Source organism: Gossypium hirsutum, chromosome A02 (genome assembly GCF_007990345.1).
Source record: "Gossypium hirsutum isolate 1008001.06 chromosome A02, Gossypium_hirsutum_v2.1, whole genome shotgun sequence".
In the NCBI taxonomy this organism is placed as follows: domain Eukaryota; kingdom Viridiplantae; phylum Streptophyta; class Magnoliopsida; order Malvales; family Malvaceae; genus Gossypium; species Gossypium hirsutum.
In genome coordinates this window covers 1,116,080-1,138,397 of record NC_053425.1, presented here as the reverse complement: position 1 = coordinate 1,138,397, position 22,318 = coordinate 1,116,080, and the positions used below count along the sequence as shown (strand labels likewise).

General features: G+C 29.0%; 2 protein-coding genes across 2 annotated transcripts; both read right to left on the bottom strand.

Moving 5' to 3' along the window:
* Positions 1–872: 872 nt before the first annotated feature.
* LOC107927482 (calreticulin-3) lies at positions 873–6,849 on the bottom strand. The gene is made up of 14 exons (XM_016858549.2): positions 6,588–6,849; positions 5,432–5,539; positions 4,867–5,059; positions 3,976–4,234; positions 3,657–3,713; positions 3,521–3,568; positions 3,197–3,283; positions 3,064–3,121; positions 2,691–2,758; positions 2,285–2,380; positions 2,147–2,203; positions 1,969–2,052; positions 1,507–1,539; positions 873–1,127 (listed from the first exon to the last, which is right to left on the bottom strand). Exons 1-14 carry the CDS (start codon positions 6,697–6,699, stop codon positions 1,116–1,118), a joined length of 1,272 nt encoding a protein of 423 aa, XP_016714038.1. The 5' UTR covers positions 6,700–6,849; the 3' UTR covers positions 873–1,115.
* A 5,172-nt stretch (positions 6,850–12,021) lies between these two features.
* LOC107927475 (uncharacterized) lies at positions 12,022–16,492 on the bottom strand. The gene is made up of 4 exons (XM_016858541.2): positions 14,491–16,492; positions 13,690–14,001; positions 13,424–13,515; positions 12,022–13,137 (listed from the first exon to the last, which is right to left on the bottom strand). The coding sequence occupies exons 1-4, from the start codon at positions 15,460–15,462 to the stop codon at positions 12,261–12,263; spliced, it is 2,253 nt and encodes a 750-aa protein (XP_016714030.2). The 5' UTR covers positions 15,463–16,492; the 3' UTR covers positions 12,022–12,260.
* Positions 16,493–22,318: the final 5,826 nt, after the last annotated feature.

The following is a 22,318-nucleotide window of genomic DNA, read 5'->3' as shown; positions in this document are numbered from 1 at the left end:
TTATTAAAAATTTATAGTATATGTTAAAATTTTAGTTCAATTGTTCGATTGATCCGTAATCGATTCTTAAGTTAACATATTCCAGACTAATTTTTTGATAGATTCTTGATCTAATCAATCTGATTTGATTCAAGTTACCTTACTTTTTAAATGTGCTCAAATAAGAGTTAATTGTTTTTTCAAAAATATTTCAATGAAAAACTCTTTTTGATAATGTATATTAAGTAATATCTAATTCAATTATCATGTGTTCCTATTTTAAATAAGTCACTATTCATTTATTTTTTATTATAAATATAATGAAATGCATGAAAAATTGAACACTTCTAAAAAAAATTAACTTTTATTTAATTATTTTAAAAAGTTTAATTCGAGCTTGAGCGTTTAATCTAAAAAATAAAAAAGAAACAGAAAAATTTAATATTTTAAATTTACATAATTAAATACTTTTATGTTTATAACATTATTAATTAATCTAAATTATTAACACTTACTTTTTTCTTGTTAAAATGTTAACTTGAAATTCAATGTGAAGTCTTTTTAATAATTATTCAACTAATTTTCTTTAAAAAAAATCGTAATCATTTGAAGTTCACATAAATTTATTTTAAAAAATTGAGTTAAAATTTTCAACTAACTAATAAACATTTTAAAAATAAAATAATATAAACTAAACCCCTAATATAATAACAAAAGATTTCCCATTACAATGAAATCTGGGCTGATATTCTCAAAAGGATAAAATAAAATAAAATAAAATATTGGCTTACACTTAATTTGAAATATATATATTTTTTATAATTAAATTTAAAAATAATTTGTAAATGACGTGGAAAAGTTAAATCAGATGCAAAGTGTAAGCAAAACAACAATAATTGAAAGTTCCAATTTATTCAACAAAATTAGCATCCAAACATGAGGTGGATCATGGAATGTTAGCAGTTTTCAGCTTAAATGTTCATATTACAACAACGATGTCACAACAACGACGACAACAATGAGAACAACCAGTACACAGTAACCCCAACTCTCTCAGCGTGGAACCTTGCTTCGATTTTTCTCTTTTTCGTAATCGAAATGGGATCCTAAAACTCGCGAAATTGTGGTGGACAACCTCATAGTTCATCCTAAAGAATAAGGAAAGAAAAAAGAATCTGTGGTTAAGTGTTTGGTCAGGAATGCTATCGAGTTATGTGTTACTCGGACTCTAGTGTGTCGGATATTTGATTATGCATTTTGTTGTACTTATTTTGTCCGTGTCGTGTCTAATATAGACAGATCTAATTCGAAGCTAGTAACAAAGAAAAAAAGAAAGGAGAGAACAATCTATGATAGCCCTAAATCTAAATGCAAAGGACATTAACAATTTATGATGGCACTGAATGTCACAAATACCAAATTTTACCACAATCGTATTCATCGATTTGAGATAAAAACTAGACCAAAACGAATAAATGGTTTCATAAAAAGAATTATTGTGAAGGAATGGAAAGGAATTGCACTTACATGGTAATCGTCCAGATAATCACGAGGATCGTGCTGCCAAGAAAAAAAAATACTTCAACTCATATTATAATGTAGCTTGGTAAAGAAAGGCAATATTCTAACGATTTGCAGTTCAGACCTCTCTTTCTAACATGGTGCAAACAATGACAATCTAATTCTTCACACTAACCCATGATTACTTCCATCACCACTATAACGTAACGTAGAAATGCTTTCTTCCAAATCGTTGGCGTGTGTATAATATATATACGTATGCATATTATATATACACATACCACCAGCCACCACTACTTCGGAAAAGAACTAAAGTTACCATAAACTTCATTTATTATGATTAAAACTCGATCTCACTTTCTTCAACAATGAACACACATAGGGTCATTGACTTTTGTTGATTAAATGATTTACAAAGGTAAAAAGAAAGTGTTAGAGAAAAGTAAATAAAGAAGACAAATAAAATACCCTTCTACGGTGCCTCCTGTCTCTATGTCGGTGGTCCCTCTCTCTTCTCCGCTTTTCACCTTCCTCTCTAGCTCTTTTTGCTTCCTGCACAAATAGAGATTCAAAGACTTAATATTCAGAAATAATGCAACGAATTCCGGATTCAAAGTTCGAAGAGAAACTATATTGGGCTAACAACCTCCTCTTCCCGGGCTCTTCGTTCTTTCTCTGCTTCTTCAAAGGCTTCCTTTTCAGCCTGAAATATTCCACGCAAATTGTTAGCTAGTTAGACACTTCAATTCACTCTAAATCTGAAGTCTGAAAATCAACATCTCACCTCCCTATTCCTGGCCCATATATCTTCTACAACTTCTCTTGCATATTGTGGGTCATCACAAATCAATATGTTGTCAAAAACCGAACCAGCCTTTACCTGCAATATGAGATATAATCCATTTAGTTTTGCCATACAGCTTACTGTACCCCATCCTCATTTCAACATATACGTTTCTTTCCGAGAATTAGGTATTCGATGTGGGTTGGCAACCAACATGCAAATGTACCATAGGAACAAGAGGTATGCCTCTTTAACTTGTCATTTAATAAACATTATCGAAAAAGGAAACAAGATTGGAAGTAATCAACTTCAGAACAATGGGATTATTTCCTTTGTTCCTGAAAAGATTAGTTCTATCTTAAACCACCCTCCACCAAAAGCAGATGAGGAAATGTTTGATGCTTACCTGCCAGACTTCAATACCCACGTATTTTATTGGTCTCAGCACATAGAGGTCTGGATCATCTTCGAACTCTGGAAGACAGGAAAATGAAGACAATGGAAAATTCACAAATTAATTAGAGTTTATGCAACATATCAGAAGAAACAATTAAAAAAGGGGAGAGTACATATTCAGCCTGTATCGAAGACAGGCATGGATAGCAACTGCATAAATCCATCAGAACTCAATATAAATGTGAAGAGTAGCTTGGATAGTCATAGCAGCTCGATGACTACTTATAGCCTATATTAAGCATTTATGGCAAGTTAAAGTCCCCTGGTTACGCTCTAGTTGTGTGATTTTACCATTGAGTTGCTGACATCTAGCAAGGACATACCTGGGTTATCAATCCATGGAGTCTTCCACTTTCCCTTATAGTTGGGGTTCTTGATTTTCTGAATAAGGGATGAAGAAGTTAGAACTTTAGCAGAGGTTTTACTTTCTATCTTACGTTAATAGCTTGAAAGTACCTTACGCTTCCATGGTCCTTTGTATGCTGGGTTTGGGATCTTAGGTGGTTTCCAAATACCATCCTCTTCATCATCCCAGTCATCAGGCTATGAGAACAAAATTAAAAGAAATTTTAAATAACTTCTTATCATTGAAAGCATATCAACTACCAGAATTAGAGCCTACTTATCATCCTTCAGGGGGAGGGGGAGTTGGGGGGGGGGGGACGCATCGTGTTTTGACAAAAGAAAGGAATAGGAATATGGGCACAAATTATATCTGTACTGAAATTGTTCTATCCATCTGAAAATACGACCTTTGGATGCTGAACAACGAGCACAAACCTCTTTCGCCTTTGGATCTGGAATCTGAGCTGGAATTTTATCATATCCCTGCATAAAAATAGAAGTGTTTAGTTCAAAGTAAATCACATGATCGTTTGAGAGATCACATTCCGAAGGGACGAGAAGCATTTGTTACCTCTGGTTTGACATCATCAGGATCCTCAATGTATTCTCTATCATCCCAATCTGCAGGCTGTGAAAAGAACAAACGTGAGTTAATTTTTTGAGGCAGCAGGTAAATAGACCAGGACATACCAGCGTATTCAAAAAAATAATGAGAGGAACTCTAATTCTTTCTGGGTAGTAACATAATATAAATCAGTGCTTCATCAAGGTCGTTTGCCTAAGTACGTTCTTAAAGTTGAATTTCAAATATAATAGTGTAGATGCATCATATCAGATATCATATTTGGTATCCATCAATGAATACCTCATGTTGACACTTGGAGTCCTACCTTTTTGGCTTTAACATCCTTTATTTTTCGTGGAGGAAGGATATCCCAATCAGTATACATGCTGCCTGTTTCTCTCTCTCTGTTATCAATTAAGACGCTATAAGAGGCATCAGGCCTTAGAATAAATGTGTAAAAGTGAGTTAGCTTGTCCGTTTCACATTGTAGATCCTTTCTAATAGGATAATTTTGTCCCTGGTAGGATAGTATAACATGGAGCTTTTTGGTCTGTGTGCCACAAATATCTGGTCCAAACATCAAACTGTACCACGATGAAAGACCCATCAGCTAGTGTTTAAAGTAAATATGAAGTAAGTCTGAAAATGGCATCAGTTTCTATAATAACATCTATAGAAAAGGCAAACGTCACCAAGGGGAAAAGAAAAAAATGCAATCTAACCAGAAAATTATATATGGTACCAAAATATACATACAAAAGCAATAAATATGACTTTGGAAAACAAACAGCAGGTCAACAGTCTGAAATTTCTGTTGTAGATAACTGATTATTTCAGTCTGGATTCGCATGGAAAAAATCTAAGATGTGGAAATATGAAATTTGTCATTGGCAAAATTTATATGTTATGCTACGTTTGGTGGGAGTATTATTTTTTCCACATGTTTTAGTCATTGGTTAGCTATAAACTAATCACAATTGGTAATTTTTAGTCATTCTAATGAATTGTTTGTGGCAAAGAGAAGGAAAACTTATTGCTTATTTTGAAGTGGTCTTAATTTTCACAAAATTTTATACTCATCTTTCTAACGGCAAGTTTAAATTTGTACTAAATATTCTTTATTTTAAGTCTAACTATTTCAGAACATGTGTTAAATAAGCTTTTTCCCTCATGTTATTACACTAGTAACCGAACGTATATAAATGAATTGCTAGACCTGTAAGGAGTGTCGCCACCAAATTTCTTCTGGTTTACGTAACCGGAGAGAAGCTTGATGTAACCACCACCACATTCAATGTCTTGTTCAAGTTTAATAGAATACTGGACCACTAGAGTTCTGTTTTTGTTGCTAAACTCTGGTATCTTAGCAGAGATGGCATAATGTTTGGCATCATTATAAGTCTGAATACCTGCAAGATTTCCAAGCATAAAAAATCAGCTATAGCCAGCAGTGCTATTCCATATATGTAATAAGTACACCAAGACTCTAATTTGGTAGGCCTTCCATAAATGTAACCATGTATATTTAGACATCCTTTTTTTTAACCCTATTAGGTAAACATAAATATGTATGAATATGTAACAATTACTAGTAATGCTTCATAAAAAGATCATAGAAGTTGAAAATGATAAAAATAGTAACAGTTCTTATAGAATGCAATCAATTCACAAAATCATTATATATAACAGTCATTGCATTTTTTTTATCTTAAATTACTAGGATTCATGATTCAGCATTTAAATCTCTAAAATCCAAATATATTATTACAGTGTAAATATACCTTTATCATCAGGATCGCCAGACCACTTGCCGGCGGTGTGCTTAAAGGTGCCGGCTTTTCCCTCACTCCTTTTCCAATCTGACAGCACCCATCGGCTCTTCCACCCATCTGTGTCCGAATTCCAAAAAGAAAACAAAAAATATCAAAAATCTTTTCATAAGTAATCACACTTTACTCAAATAAATAAATTCAAATCATTCAAATACACAGGATCCATCATTGAACGTGATAACTACAAGTATAATGATCCAGTCAAACTGTTTGACCACAACTTCCAGAATCTTCTTTTCCCATCACTACAGTTAAACCCCCTCTATGTTTAATTTAGCTACAAATGTTCCTTCACTAAATCCTAAAAGAAGAAAATATAAATTTCTTCACTGGTTTGCTAAGAACAAGTTAATCCAAAAATACTCTAGGAACCAAAAATGAAAAATCAAATATCATTTTTCATAAGCAATCACATGTTACTCAAACTAAATAGATTCAAATCATTGAAATACACAGGATCCATCATTGAAAACGATAACTACAAGCACAATAAGCTACAATCAAACTATTTGACCAAATTTTCCAGAATCTTATTTTCCTATCAATACCTCAAAAATCCTTTATGTTTGATTTAGCTACAAAATTCTCGTTACTAAATCCTAAAAGAAGAGAACAGGAACTTTTTGGCTACTTTGCAAAGAACAAATTAAATCCAAAAGCATTCCGGAAACCAAAGGAAGAAAAATCGAATATCATTTTCATAAGCAATCACACTTCACTCATAATAAATCAATTCCAATCATTGAAATACACAGGATCCATCATTGAAAACGATAATTAGAAGCACAATACACTACAGTCAAACTGTTTGACCAAAAGCTTCCAGAACCTTCTTCTTTCCAATCACTACCGTAAAAATACTCTATTTAACTTAGTTACAAATTTTCCGTTATTAAAATCCTAAAAGAAGAAAACAGTAAATTCTTTCACTAATTTGCTAAGAACAACTAATCCAAAAGTATTCTAGAAACTTCTACAGATCACAAAAAAAAACAATTATAGAAGGATACAACAGATGAAATAAAGCTCAACGATATTAGATTTAATAGTATTTACATAACAAGAAATGATGAATTGAAGTTTTTTTCTTCCTTGTCTTTTTTACCTTCGAAGCGTTCTTCGAAGAAAATCTCAGAGAGAGCGAAATCGAAGAGGAGAAAGTGAAGAAAAAGGAAAAATAAAAGGAAAAACGAGCGATCGGGAACGAGTTTGCCCATTTCCGATAAAGATTTTTAACTCATTAAAATGGTGTTTCAATGGTGTTTTGATCTAAAAGAAGCTAAGCAAATCTAAGCAATAAGCCAATCGTGGAAAACGGACACTAGCTCGGTGTGTTGACTCACTGAAGTCTTCTCTTTCCCATTTTGTCTGTAAATAAATACTTACTTTTTTTTAAAAATGGAGAAAGCGTAATGTCATTTATGCCCTTAGTGCTAATAATCACATTTACGGCAATATTTGTCCATACCTTAAGGGTTAATGTACCATTTGGTACCTGAGTTCTTTTCTTTTTGCAATTTCATACATGAGTTCGGTTTTAATGTTCAATTTGGTACCAAAACTAAATGAAATCGTGTGAGCCAATAAATTTCGATATGTTTGCTTTAGTAAAAAATAGGAATTTAATTAGGATAATGAAAAAAGTATGTGCTAAATTAAATGTTGAAGCCACAATTAAGTACCAATTTGGGACCAAAAAAACCTAAATTATCAAATTGAAAAAAATTAAGTACCAATGTGAAAATTGAAGCTAAACTCAGGTGCCAAATTGGGACAAAGAAAACTTAGGTATCAAATTGAATACTGAGCTAAACTTAAGTACCAAATAATGTATTAACCCATACCTTAGCCATATGTATATTTCTTTTGGTCCTTCTAGCTCAATTTTGAGATTTAGTTCCTTGTATTTGATTTGGCATAATTTGATCACTACTTTTATAATATTATTAGTTAGTCCAAATAATTAACATAGCAAACTATTCCAATTAAAATATTGATATGTTTTTAGAACGTACTTTTCAAAACTTGTTTTTTTTAAATAAAAAAATAACTTTAATATTTTGATTGGAATAGTTAATTGTATTAACTATTTAAATTAACTAAAGGTAAATTACATTGGTAGCTATCTAACTATTAGTAAATTTCTTTTTTAGTCACCAACCGTTAAATTACTAACAAAAAGAAAACTTCGTAACTTTTAAAATTGGTATAATAGCAATTTTAGCCCTCAATATTTATACATTGTGTCAATTAAGTTTTGATTCTAAAAAAATAATCTTCAACATTCACACATTGTCTAATTTGGTAATTTTTATATTTTTTTCTTTGTGATTATTTGAAAGAATGAGAAAATATGAAAAATATTATCTTGGATCTTTCTGCTGGTCGTATTTTTTGGTATATTTTTTTTATCAAATTTAGCTGATAAATTTATTTTTGTAACTTTTTAGGTGAAATGTCACAAAGAAAAAATATTTTTTCTCATGACATTAAGGTTTAATTTTAAAAGAATGAGAAGAGATGAAAAGTATTATCTTGGATCTTTATGGTGTTCTTATTTTTGATATTTTTTAATCAAATTTAACTGATAAATTTATTTTTATAACTTTTTAGGTGAAATGTCACAAAGATAAGCAAAACTAACAAAATCAAATCAAATTATGCAATGTATAAATGTTGAGGGCTAAATTGTTTAGAATCAAAACTAAACTGACACAATGTACAGATTTTGAGGATTAAAAATGCTATTATGCCAAATGAAAAGTTGCCTCATCATAAAGTCATTTAACGACAAGTGATTAACAAAGAAAAAATCGAATTGTTGAATGACTATCTTGTAACTTTTAATAATTGAGTGACAAAAAAAAACTTACTAATAATTGGATGACTGCTAATAACTATTAATGCAATTTACCCATTAACTAATAACACTTTAAAATGGAAAAGATTAATTTATGTGGACTAAGTCCCCATTCTTATAATAGAAGGATTAAAACCATAATTTGACCTTTTCTGTTTTAGGTACTTACTAATAAATCTACTTATTTAGCAGGCTTTTTTTTTCTAAAAAGAAAACATATTAAAATATAAAAGTAAAAACACATTATCACTTTCATTATAAAAAGTATATATATACATATTTAATGAGTTCTATTCAACTTCTAAATTATTACAAAAGGATGAGAGGCTTTTAATAAGGATAAATTCATCTTTCAGTGGCCCAGTTAGGGGCTGGTAAGGCTTACCTTTTAAAATATTTTTTTGTATTTAAGTGTTTATAATTTATAAAATTTTTAAATTATTAATGATAAAATTATAATTTAATATTTTTAAAATAATAAAAATTTAATTTAATTTTTTTAAAAAATATAAAATATAAACTATTAAAATAATAAAATTATGTAAAAATTCTGATTTCGCCTGTCCATCTTCTCATTTAAACCTTATAAAAATTTTCACTCACCGATAACTGTCCTTTGATGTGTTGGTAGTGAAACTATTGATAAGCAAAGTAAGGATGTTGGGTTGGTTTGGAAAAAAAAAGAGTCCAGTTCTGTGGCCCGTTTCGAAATTTAAAAATTATTAAAATATTTTTATAATTAAATTTAAATTTTAAAATAAATTTATTATTATTTAAATTGAATTCGAGTCAGAACAAAATATAAAAATTTGTCTAAACTCAACTGAATCGAATTAGGTCTATTGGGCTGGGCTAGGTTTGTTATTAGATCTTCTAGTGGTCTAATTGGCAATACAAATGATAGCGAGGTAAATATCTATATTTTTTTTAATTATCTCAATTTGATTATGCAAATCTGCATAAAAATTTGAATTTATAATCCGTAAATTATTTAAATATTATTTATTTAATTCTGAATTTAAGTTAAATATTATTATTCATATGCAAAGAAAGCATTCAAAATTTTCAATCGTTTCTCAAATATTTAAATCTGTTATATATATAATCAAAATTATAAAGTAGATTGAATATTTAAATTCAAAATTTAAGTAATGAATATTGGGTTTTATCCGGATTCGCTTCAAATCTGTAACGGTCAATAAATTTAAAATTTAGATTTGAATATTATTTAAATCAAAAAAAAAAACAACTCGAATTCTGCAATTCGAATAGCTATCCCTAATTGTCAATGATATGATTAGGTTATCAGGTATAAATACAAAGTACAATACAAATACATGATCAAGTAGCCACAAATATCAAACTATAACACACTTGTAGTACAAGCAAACCATATGAATAATCATAAAGTAGAATCAAACTATTGCTGCATAAATAGACTAAGAATTGATGCAGTTCGGACTAAAATTAACGAACTAAATTAAAACTCACACATGACAATTGTACGGGCCTCAAAAACTCATACATATAATTGTGCATGACAAAATCTCGAAAACCCAAACTCAAGATTTTCAGAATTAGATCAGAGATCAAACCAATTAAAATTCCAGTTCATTACTTCTAATTAGTTCGACTAATTCGATTATATAAATAATTAAAAATTTATAAAATAAAAATATTTAAAAATATGATTCAATAAATTTAACTGACCAATTTAATTTAATTAAAAAAACCGATTGAATCGAATAATTAAACCAATTCAAACAACCACACCAATCTATTCGTCTTTATCAACTGTACCAAACGAGAGGGCGTTGATGGCATAATGGATGTTAATAAATGACCAAGAAAATTTAATCAACTAGAAAAGAGGTGTGAATGGCTGAATGGTAAAACGAGATGTGTAGTGTGAAAATTTGGACCTTTTGAAGTTGATATCACGTGAAAAAAGCAGTCCTTGGACGGGCGGAGAAAAAGAACACATCAATTTGTTGCACAAACTCATGGGCCACGCAACTTTTTAAAGATGTACCACTAAAAACAAAGACAAAGGTTGTTCCTTTAGGTTTTGTAACTTGAAGTGAGTCAATGTTTAATCTTTTAATATTTAATTCCAACCATATGTAAATTTAATTTAATTATTTAATTATTATATATGTTAATATTTTTAATATTGTTATGAATATTTTAATACTTTAGAGTATAATATTTTACTTGGTTGTCATGAATAACAGTAAATACGCGTTATATATTTTTTTAATTCATATTTTATCTCACTGAATTTTCTTGATAAAATTTGTAATGAGATAACTTGTTATGCGTATTATAAATATTTGTATTTTTTTCCTTCACTAATAAATTTTTTTCTCAAAGGGCTTTTACGTTAATAAAGTTTAACAGAAAAATTATTTTATAGACCCTTTCCACGACATCATCTATATTCCCTTTTTAAATTATTTAATGACATTTCAAAAAAAATCATGTCATTGACATATAATTTGGTAATTTTTTTACGTTGAACCCTAAACCCCAAACTTGAACTCAAACTCGAACCATGAATCACGAACTCTAAACCTCTAACGAGTTCAAAATTCAGAGTTAAGGGTAAAAAATTACCAAAATTATGTATCAATTACACGGAAAAATTTGTTGAAATAATTAAATAATTGAAAATAGGCCATAAATGACGTGGTGGGAATAATCTATAAAATAATTTTTCGATTTAATGAGGCACATTATCTACTTATAGACATTCAAATAGATGTGTTATAAATATTTTATTATGAAGTGGATGCCTATCAAGATCAAAATAAGTTTGATATACTTCATGATTCTGACGGTGACTAGAAATAGAATTTTATTTTATTTATATTTTCAATTTCTATAAATATAAATTTTAAAATTATAAATATTTTCATTGATCAATAAAAATACGTGTTGGTATATTAAATTATTACATTTTAAAATATAAATCTTTAAAACTGAAATCCTAAATTTATTTTGTTATTTAAATATAAATTAAAATATTTATGTACAAATCATAATTAACAACTTAATCAAGCTAAGTTGTATGGTTTAATTTTACTTTAAACCGAGTTGAAGCTTCTATAATAGGATTCAATTGAGTTCAATCTAATTTTAAATTAAACTCAAAACTTCTTACTGCTTTTATTGAACATAAACATAACCTTTTTTTTTTCACTTAATCTAATCCGATCATGAACACCTTTCTACTTGTGCACGGTGTGATACTATCAACAATAATACAATGCAAGAGGAAAAAATAGTTTCAATATACTATAGGTCGATAGACTCTTCGCAAACGTAAGATTTAATCCCTATATTTTTATTTTTTAAAAATTAGTCCCTACATTTTAAATTTAAAATTCAAGTTCAATTTTAACACTTTTAACTATTTTTTTTGTTAAATTGGTTGTCATGACCTTCTAAAATTAAAAAAAAAAAGTCACTTGGTACCAATGTAACTAAAAGAAATTAATGTTATAATAAACCTAAATATAACAAAATAAGCTTATCGATATTAACAATTAAACTTGAATTTTAAAATTTAAAAAATACAAGAGCTAAATTTCGCATTTACGAATATTACAAGGACTTATAACAAATTTTTACCAAAGGAAAACAATATCTCATTGCCATTGGAAATGAGTTGTATAAATACCTTTCAAACTGTTTTCATTTGTATAAATTGCATGCAACAAATACCAATATGGGGAGGAAAAAGAAAAAGAAAATGAAATCACCTCAACTTTCAATTGAAACCCTAATTTTTTGACATTTTATGCATCTATACCTCCAAACCCATGTAGGATTTATATACATATCAATGAATCGGTAAACTGACTTCGGCTCCAGCTTTCGTTGTGCCTAACCGCATTTTAATGATCATCGAATGAGTTACTTTCTCGCTTTTGTTTCAACTGTTCGGATGGGAGGTGACGACTGTGATCCACCACCTAGAGCTGCGGCGGCAGACTCTACATGTGTAAGAAGATAATCATATATTTTCTTCCGGAGCCGATCAACTGTTTCTAACGAAACATGTGGGGGTGTCTCACCTTCGTCTTTACTCGAACTAATTTCATCTAACCAGTCATTAACACTCTTGAGCTGTGTCAACATCCCGGCTATTTGACCGTTGTCGGATAGAACAGATGTGTCTACATCGGCATCCAAGAATTTCTCGACAAATCCTAGGAACCAATCTTGGGATTCCATTTGCAACATATCTGCCATGTCAACAACTTCATCAAGGCCATTTCCCCTTGTCCATATTTCAGGTGGTGGTTGAACCGGAGCCTTGGGACCAAGAGCTGAGCCATTCCCGGGTTTACGAAGAACACCTTGTGCTACAAGCTTAGAACCAACTACCGGACGGGCTTTTACTTGGGTTTTTGTGGAACAGTTCTTAGCCGAATGTTCAAGAATTAACATGTTTTGGTTGGCAGGGATGATCTTCTGGCTTTGTGCAAAAGCTGAACCATGAATCGAGGTTGAATGATGTTCTTTGGTAAATACAGAGAATGATGACATATTGGTAGCCAATGCAGCTTGCACCCACGAAACTGCATATTTCCGTCTATCTGATGCGACTTTTACTGCCTCTTCTGATACGGTACCTTCCGATTCCGGAGATGAACCGACTGGGATAGTTCTCGATAAAGAATCTGCAACCATGCGAGCATTATTCAAGCTTGCATGGAGAGTCAAGAACTGATCCACGGTCGGCTGAGGGTTGTCTTCCTTGGCCGAGGTAGTAAGATCGGAATATAAGCTGCAAGATAAAATAGTCTACCGAATATGTCATAAAAGCAAAGAACAAAAAGTTTTCCGGCAAGACCGAAGACATGCAAAATGAGGATACAATAGAAACAATTGATTGGGGAAAGTATAGTTCCATCGAGATTAGCATGTTTTAAAGGTTTCTGTCACAAACATATTAATAAATTTGACAAAGTGGTAAAGAGAATCAAAACAAAGACATTTAACATATTTGATGATTCCTCATTTTGGAATTTTCTTCAATCAAATTTCTTCATTTTATTGTTTAAAATCTGTACCTTAAACATCGAAGTAAGCTCTCAGAAGCAGCAGCCTCTTGTAAAGCTTCTATTGCAGCTGTTTGCGCTGCATCCCGGTGTCTCATGATGTCCTGTAACAACAAACACAAAATTTGGCATGAATAAAAGAAGCAACCATATATTTCCCAATGCTAGAATGTGTCAAAGACAAGCAATGACCCTTAAACATCGATTAATAGTTGTTGTAGCCATGCAAAAAGTATATCGTATGGTCCCAAAGGCTTCCAAAAGTCATATATTCATACCTTCCCGAGCCTCGAAAGTGAAGAGGGGAGTGAGCCCCATGAAACACTACTTCCATCTGTCAATCTTTTACTATTGATCTGAACCTTAACCAAGTTTCCAAGGCCACCATTATTAGTTGGTTCTCCGCATTTATTCCCAACATACGTTTTGGGTTTGTTTTGTTTGTCATGGTCACTCGACATTCCATTTCCCACGACTTTCCTAGTTGACACCTGAGGTTTGCTCTCCTCTTTTAATGACCTGGTAGATGTCGGGAGCTTAGTCTCCTCCCTGGACGACAACTTTTCACTTGATGTGCTTTTCCTTGGAGCCTGGCATTGAAATTACAATTATAAGATGGGGAAAAAGTAGCTCAATGAAACATGAATTCAAGACAATGAAGAAATAATTCGCATGTACTTCCAATTCTAGAACATTTTTGACATTAGAAGATAATAGGGGAGGAGAAGTCGTATTCAATGCTTAAACTCTTTCGATCAAAATCCACAAAAATAGATCGAATCGTTCTACAGTGCCCAAACCTTAAGCTCTGATGTACCTATATCTAACACGCATCAAGCACTTCAAAAAAATCTACTGCAAATTGAAGTAAAAACTAAACGACCCCTACACTTAATAGCACTGTCCAAGTATCAAATCATGTCCTTCGAGAAATACCAGTCCGGAAATCTAACAACTAAAATAGAATAGTAAAAACCAATGTTCGACAAAAGAACATAACAGATTCTATTATCTCTTATTTTAAACTTTCTTATCTTTTATATGGTTAGAGACAACAGACCAAGAACAAGAATACATACCGAAGTGCTCCGAGATTCTCCCTTGGTATCATGCTTGGTTGCCTTTGGTTTGTTCAAATGGTTCTTACCCTTTACTTCCATATTCCCTTCCCAGCTCTTTCTCAAAGCCTTTGCCCCTAATTCAATCCCATGAACCAAAGTTTTGATGACAGGTGCTTTCTTTCCAGTTGAACTTGGCCCATTAAAGGAATTTGTCTTCTCCAAAGATCCCACCTTGGGACTTCCTTTCTTCATCCCCTTTATTTCAGTTTGATGCTTAACCCTGGTTGCAAACTTCTCAAAAGAAGTTGGCAACGAGTAACAACTTGTTGGGGACGAAGGAATTGACCGCGAACTTAAAGCTTTCAATTTCCCTGAAGAATCCCTCTTCACATCCACACTCAATGCCGGTTTACTCAATAAAGACTTAGTTCGAGTCAAAGAACCTGGTTTTGTTTTCTTATCCGTTCCATCATCCTTTGATCCAACATTTGATCTACTCCCAACAGATTTCCCTTTCTCTCCACCATAACCACTACCTAACACCACTTTTGATGGTGACTTAACTTTCTCTCCTGGTTTTGAACCCAACCCACTTTTACTACCATTATTGAGGAACCCAAGAGAATGAGTTGCAACAATATCCTCAGGGCTTCCCACACAAGGGTGCCGACCGGGAACCGGTCGAACCCCACGAAGAATCGGAACCGGTGAAGCGGATTCTAACCGGTCTACATGTATAAACTGACCTAATTGGATCTTATCACTAAGAATTAAATCATCATGTTCATCAGGCAATGATACATATGTAGCATGAGATGAATCTGAAACTTTAAGATAAAAACCTTGGTTAGGGAACAACTCACCACCTGCTAATGCAGGAACTATACTCACTACTTGTACTAATGATGACCTATGTTCACCAGCAACCTTAACATCAGTGTTCATATGTTGTAAAAGCTTCAAAAGAACCCCTGGAACAAGATTTGCCATTTTGGACGCCTCCAATTTGCATTACTTTTACAACAACAACAAAAAAACCCCAAGAAAATGAAAACCCAAAGATTTTCTATATGAAAAGAGAGAATCAAAGAGACCTTTAATGAAAGAAACTGAAAAAAAAGGACTTTTTGTGAATACCCAGATTGGAAAAAAGTGACAAAACCCAAGTTGAAACAAGGAATCAAGAATTACAGCTAGGGATTTTGACAAACAGATGGTAGGTTAAGATTGGGATTATGGTTTTATAGTGAAATAAAAAATGTTACCATAAACAAAGGGTTCATATTGTACAATATTCAGAGGGGTCTTAATATTGGTCTATAACAAAGAAAAAGAAGGACGACAATCCAGAAGAGATTTATTAACAAAAAAACCCCAAAAAATTGAATTAAAATGGGATTATTTAAATAAATTACTAGTAAAAATTAACAAAAATGGTAGTACAAGAAAGGAATAACAAAAGAGGGAAAAATTACCAAATATAATCCACCAAATCCAGATAAGAAAAATGAACAAACAATATAATTTCCAAAACCCAATATGGAAATGGTGAAAAAGGGTGAAAAGAAAACTTGATAAACTTTAGGTTGGTTTTGAAGTCACATAATATACAAGGAAAATACAGCTTTTAAGAAGGGCTGAAACTTGAAGTTATAGCTGAAAATTTTCCAGGAAAAGTAAGTGAAAAGGAAAATACTGGAGAAAAAATTGAACGGTTCACTATATGAATGACATAACATTAAAAAAAATGGGAGAGAGAGAAAATAAGATAGAAATTGTGTGTCAGAATCTGACAACACCTATACTGTAAGAAACCAAACATGGAACCCTTGACCTACACTTTGGCTTCAAGATTGAGTTCCCAGTACATAGGCAAACATGAGAGACCTTAGGATAAAGAAATGGGTTTTATTTTATATATATATTTTTTCATATTTAATGTTTTTTTGGAGCCAAATATTATGAAGTAAATTTGGGTATTGATTCTTTTTTGTTGAACTTCAAATTTGGGTTTTGATTTGAAGAAGACATTTACAAGAATAAGTTATTTTTTTATAAATTTATTTAAGTTTTTTAATTAATATTTCAGTTTTTTATTAAAAACTATTTTAATATTTATTTATGAATTCAGCAATTATTGAGCTACAATTCAATAAAAAATTATTAAATTTTCATTTTTTAATAAATTAGTAAATATTATTATAAATGACATTGAGTCGGTTGATCTATGAACCGATATAGACTCGTTGAACTTAATTTTTTTTATTTATCTAATATTTAATCTTTTAACTTTTATTAGACTTTTATGATTTTTAATCAGGTCAAACCGATAAATCAGTTCGACCGTCAAAATAGTTTTAAAAATTTTGATATTTTTGTCCTTTTATACTTTACCTAAAATTTTAAAATAAATAGATTTAATAAGACTTGAACTTAGAACATTATCATTTTTAATGTTTTAATTTTATCATTTTAACCAAAATCTCATTACTTTTTATATAATTTTTTATAAAATTATCCATACATTCATAAATGAAATTAAAAATTAATCAAGCCCTTTCAATGAATATTTAAAATTTTAAATAAATAAGATATTTTTAACCCACTTATGAAATTAACTTTTTTTAACAATAATCCATTTATATTTAACACAGTAGTCATATTATTTTTATTTACTTCTGAAAATTTTATTTTTTTGTATTTCTTGATAAAATAATACTTATAATTTTTTTTATAATCTTTAAATTTTATTTTAAAATATTAAAAGCAAGAATTCTGAAATAAGAATCTATTCAGAGAGAAAAAGTTAAGCATAACAAATAAAGAATTTCTTTCAAAATAGTGGAGATTTTCTTTTAGTATTTTAAATTAAATTAATAATGGAATATTTTATTATATGTATGCTAATGGCTGCATGTGCAAAGCAATGGGGGTGTTTGAAACAATGTAATCGGCTACCTTAAAATAAATAAATATATGTCACATCCCCAAGATTATTGCTCTTCCCTACACATTTTTTTTATTTTTTTTTCATTGGTTAAAATAAAATTAATTAACAAAAAAATAATTTACTTATTTATTTGAATAAATTATTTTTATCATTCATATCCGTTTTACTGTTTATATTTGAAATTTATGGCTATTGATTCAATAATATAGTTTTTAAGGTTTAAACTTACGTTCTTTCATTGAAATTAGACTGATTAGGGTACTAGTTTAGAATTTTTAAAAATTTTAAATAATTTATTCAATTAAATTAGATAAATCGATCAAACCAAGAACTGATGGTTTGATTAATTCAATCATTGGCTCGATTCTAAAAATCTTGCTCATAACTACACTCAACACTTACTGGTAGTATTATATTTTTATTATCTTTACATAATTTGAACTCAAATATGTTTTTTAGATGCTCTTCGATTTTACTATTATTATTATCATTATTATTATTATTATTATTATTATTATTTTTATTAGTTTATGCTTTGTTATATGTTTATATATTTATAATACGTATATATACTTGACATATTTGTATATACCTCAGTAATATTATTACTAGTTTTTAATATACGCATATATTACCTGAATATTTTAGTATTATGATATTCTTCATGTATTATATGTGTGTTCTTAATACTATACTTTATTTGTGTCATATTTTTTTATGTTGTATTATTATATTTTAATATTATATTATATAATTATATATACATATATCTTTTATATATATTATCATTGTATATATTTTAATATTATTAGTTGTATTTTACACTATTATATACATTTTTCTAATATTATATTGTATATACTATTGTTTATATATATATGTGTATGTATTTATGTAGCATAGAAAATAGTTTTGTTATTATTCTTATCATTTCTAAGGTAGGCATATACTATATATGTTCTATGTATGTTATATGGATTTTTAATATCGCTAAATATATATGTCATCATCTTATATATTATTATATTAAAATATTTTAATATTCATAATTTTAAATTGTTGATACATTTTTATAATATATATTTACGTACATACTTTTCATTTATTATAAATATACTTTTTATATTTTTATATTTCATATTTTTATGTATACATAGATATAGGCATAAATACATACATCTTAATTCATATATATGTATATATATACGTACTTATACATACTTAAATATATTTTTCACATTTCATAATTCTTATATACTTACCTATATTTATGCATATTTTACACCATATACATACTTATATATATTCTTTATATTCTTAAAATGCTTTTTGTATATTTCACATATTTTATAATTCACATACATATATTTGATATTATCATAATTTATAAATATATATAAACACATATTTACATTTTTATTTTTATAATATTTACCGATTTTTTATGTATGTATATATTTATCTATGTTTTCATATTCTATAATTTATACGCATTTCTTATTTTATGGCTTAAAATTATACATGTATATACATTTTTACATAATTGTATTTATTGTCATCATTGTTATTTGGCGTTTGTTTATTTATTCATGTACACTTGTGCTTTTTCTAAAATGTTAGTTCTATTTATTTATTTGTATGCTTTGCTTATGTAATCGCCTCGTCATTTCATTTTGCCTATTGTATTGTTGTTACTCATTTTACTTTGCTCACCTTGTCGTATTCGTTGTTGTTCTGTCAAGCATTGACACTAAACATCAAAAGGAAAATTTTTCTAAATGAGGCAATATTTCGCGTTTGGAAAATCGAGAAAACGTGCCCTAATGTGCTGGGTTTCGATTTCTCGTTCTACTAAATAGCCAAATATCCTCTTAAAGCTTCAAAGTATGGTTTCATTAAAATATAAGATGATCTTGGTTTCGATGGTTTAGAGTATCGTGTCCTAACGTGCTGGATGTGATATTCCTTCGGAACAAGAGAATCTTACATTTCAATTCACGTTATCAGAGTTTCTTTTAAGGATCGTATTTTTAAAACTCTTCAAATTTTCAATTTTTGACACTAAGACACTAATTAATCAACTAGGTACCAATTTTGGGCGCATCGAGGGTGCTAATCCTTCCTCGTGCGTAACCGACTCCCGAACCCATTTTTCTGAATTTCATAGACAAAAATCGTTGTTTTAATAAAATCTAAATCGTTTATTAAAAACAACCGTTTTTACGAGGTGACCCGATCACACCTCATCAAAAAAGATTGGTGGCGACTCCCAATTTCGTTTCATTTTCAAAATCCAAGTCGACCCCGTTTTCATCCAAAAAATAGTGTCAACAAATAGTGCAAGAAATTAGAGTGTATTTTAATAAAAAGAAAAGTATTGTAAGGAAAATTATCTCCTACCTAAGTTCATTAAATTTCACAAGTGAATTAAGGGTATAATAAGTGTATTATACGATATAGTAAAAGAATAAACATATAGATAAATGCAACACTTGTCATATCTTAAATCCATTTGTAAAATCTAAAAAACTCCACAATCGATGTATCAAATAATTACCCATAATATAAATACAATTTTTTGGAAATGAATTATATTGATTGCATTGCCCCGTTTAAACATGTTTTTGGATTTATAGTAGGGTTGATGTTTTGAGATTTTTGAAAACTTAGATTCTAGTTTTATGTATGGTTATTTGAACCAGATGGACCAATTACATGAATTGGAAACCGGTTGAGGTATCTGTCTGGATAGAGGTATCAGATTTGTTAAATTGAGAATTGGTATGGACTGGTTAAACTAGATTTTTATTTAATATTTTTTATTTTTATAATTTTTTTAATGATTTACTTAATTGAATCAGACGAAGTGGTTGGACTGGACGAATCAATTAGACTGATGAACTAATGCCTGATCAGTTTGACCACCAATTCAATGTAAACTATGTGCGTATTTTCTTTAAATTTATTATGGTTTAAGCCTTATCATATGCGGATCCCATTCAAATTTATTTTGATATTGGTTTGATTATTTGTTATATCTTGCTTTTGTAATGGTCGATTTTAATTATAATTATTCGAATATATTATTAATTTATAATTACAATTATAATTATACTAATAATTTCCTAATATATATATATATATATGAACATGCTCATGAATTGAACAACTCATCCAACTTGGTAGGCTTCGGCTCGATTTGAATCAAATCTGGATAAAAAATTATATATTTTGACTAATACCATTTAAATAATAAAAATGTTTATATAAAATATATAATTATTATTTTATTAGTTTTTTTGAAAGGATTATTTTATTAATTTTAAACAAGTAGTATGTGTGTTTTTATTTTAGTTTTAAATCTTGGCTAATTGTATTTAGATTATCATTTAATAAGCAAATTATTATTTAAATTTAATTATAATATATATAAATATTAAAATAAAAATTTTAATATTTACTATTTGATAATGACCAAAGTTTTAAGCAATAGAGAACAGCCAAATTTATGCTGTATTGGTGGAAAAGCAATATTTAATAAACAAGATAAATTGTTGAAAAATAAAGTGACATGAAATAAATTCTCAAGTCAACTTAAAAAAAACAAATTTAAAAAAAAAAGTTAGCTGCAGAAGCATCTTTCATAGACTTTTTATTTTTATTTTTTAACATTCTCAAGTCAATAATTTTAAAAAAAAAATTCCCCTTTTGACATTGTCAAGTAAAAACAAGAAAATAGTACATCAATATTATATGCATAAATTCTATAATAAATATAAAAATAGTTATTTGTTAAGTTAGTAGTGGAATTTTTTTTTAATTTTAAAAATAGAATTAAAAGTTTACATATATTCTTAATTGATATAATGTTGATACGAGCATGTTAGTCAATATGCATCGTTCTAGTCATAAACCATCCTCAATAGTCTAAGAATTGTTCAATTAAAATTGCAATGCATTTTAACCTATTTCGATCAATATTGTCCTGTATCAATGCGTATTAGTTCGTACAAATTATGATATTTTAAAATTTAAACTAATTTCTAATTTTTTTAATCTTAACCTTTTTGATGGTAAAAGTATCATGGCCCCGATACTAGGAGTTAAACTGTATTTTGCCCCATCTACTAAAAATGGACAAATTAGTCTATGCATATTAGATCAAATAACAATTTGGTTATTATTATTATTATTAAAGAATTCATCCATTTTGACGGTGACACATGACGTGTCATATATACCTTATGCTGGCATATAGGGACTCGTTTCTAATAATAGAAATGGATGAGATTTTTAATAGAATGACTAATTTACTTTTTGATCTAACGTTACTCATTTTTTAAGTAGAGAAAAAAAATGTAACCCGATTCTTAATATAGGGGCATCAATAGTACTTTTACCCATTCTAATTGATATTCTTATTTTTATTAAATTATTATTGAATCAATAATTTAATCGGTTGAATTAACAATCGATAATCCGACCAAATTCTTGATTCATGTTTTGATATAATTAAGTATAAATAATGAAAAACACCTACTTTTTGGGGAATGTTTTGTATTAAAAAAACATTGGATCCGTTAGCTTTAATTAATTTATTTATATTTTATTAAAAAAAGGGTTGTTTACCTAATTATTTTAATTTAGATAATGAAAGAGAATCCCAAGTACTTTCTATTAATAATTAATGGGTTTTAATTGTTTTATTTTAATCCATTTTTTGTAAGAATATTTCAATTAAAAAATAAAAAAATTGAGAAAAAATATTGATTAATATTTAATAACAATTATTATAAAATTAAGATGGTATTTAAGAAAATATTAACCGTGTTTTAATAAAATAATAATTTATTATTTTTAATAAATCTCAAAATTTATCAAATTAGTTACTAATTT

Excerpts from the sequence above, each read along its gene's own strand:
- LOC107927475 (XM_016858541.2), bottom strand. The coding sequence starts at position 15,462 with ATGGCAAATCTTGTTCCAGGGGTTCTTTTGAAGCTTTTACAACATATG. Across the intron at positions 13,516-13,689 it reads CACTTTCGAGGCTCGGGAAG|GACATCATGAGACACCGGGA; the intron begins GTATGAATATAT and ends TTGTTGTTACAG. Across the intron at positions 13,138-13,423 it reads AGCTTACTTCGATGTTTAAG|CTTATATTCCGATCTTACTA; the intron begins GTACAGATTTTA and ends TTTATCTTGCAG.
- LOC107927482 (XM_016858549.2), bottom strand. The coding sequence starts at position 6,699 with ATGGGCAAACTCGTTCCCGATCGCTCGTTTTTCCTTTTATTTTTCCTT. Across the intron at positions 3,284-3,520 it reads CAGATCCAAAGGCGAAAGAG|CCTGATGACTGGGATGATGA; the intron begins GTTTGTGCTCGT and ends TTGTTCTCATAG. Across the intron at positions 2,381-2,690 it reads TGGGTATTGAAGTCTGGCAG|GTAAAGGCTGGTTCGGTTTT; the intron begins GTAAGCATCAAA and ends CTCATATTGCAG.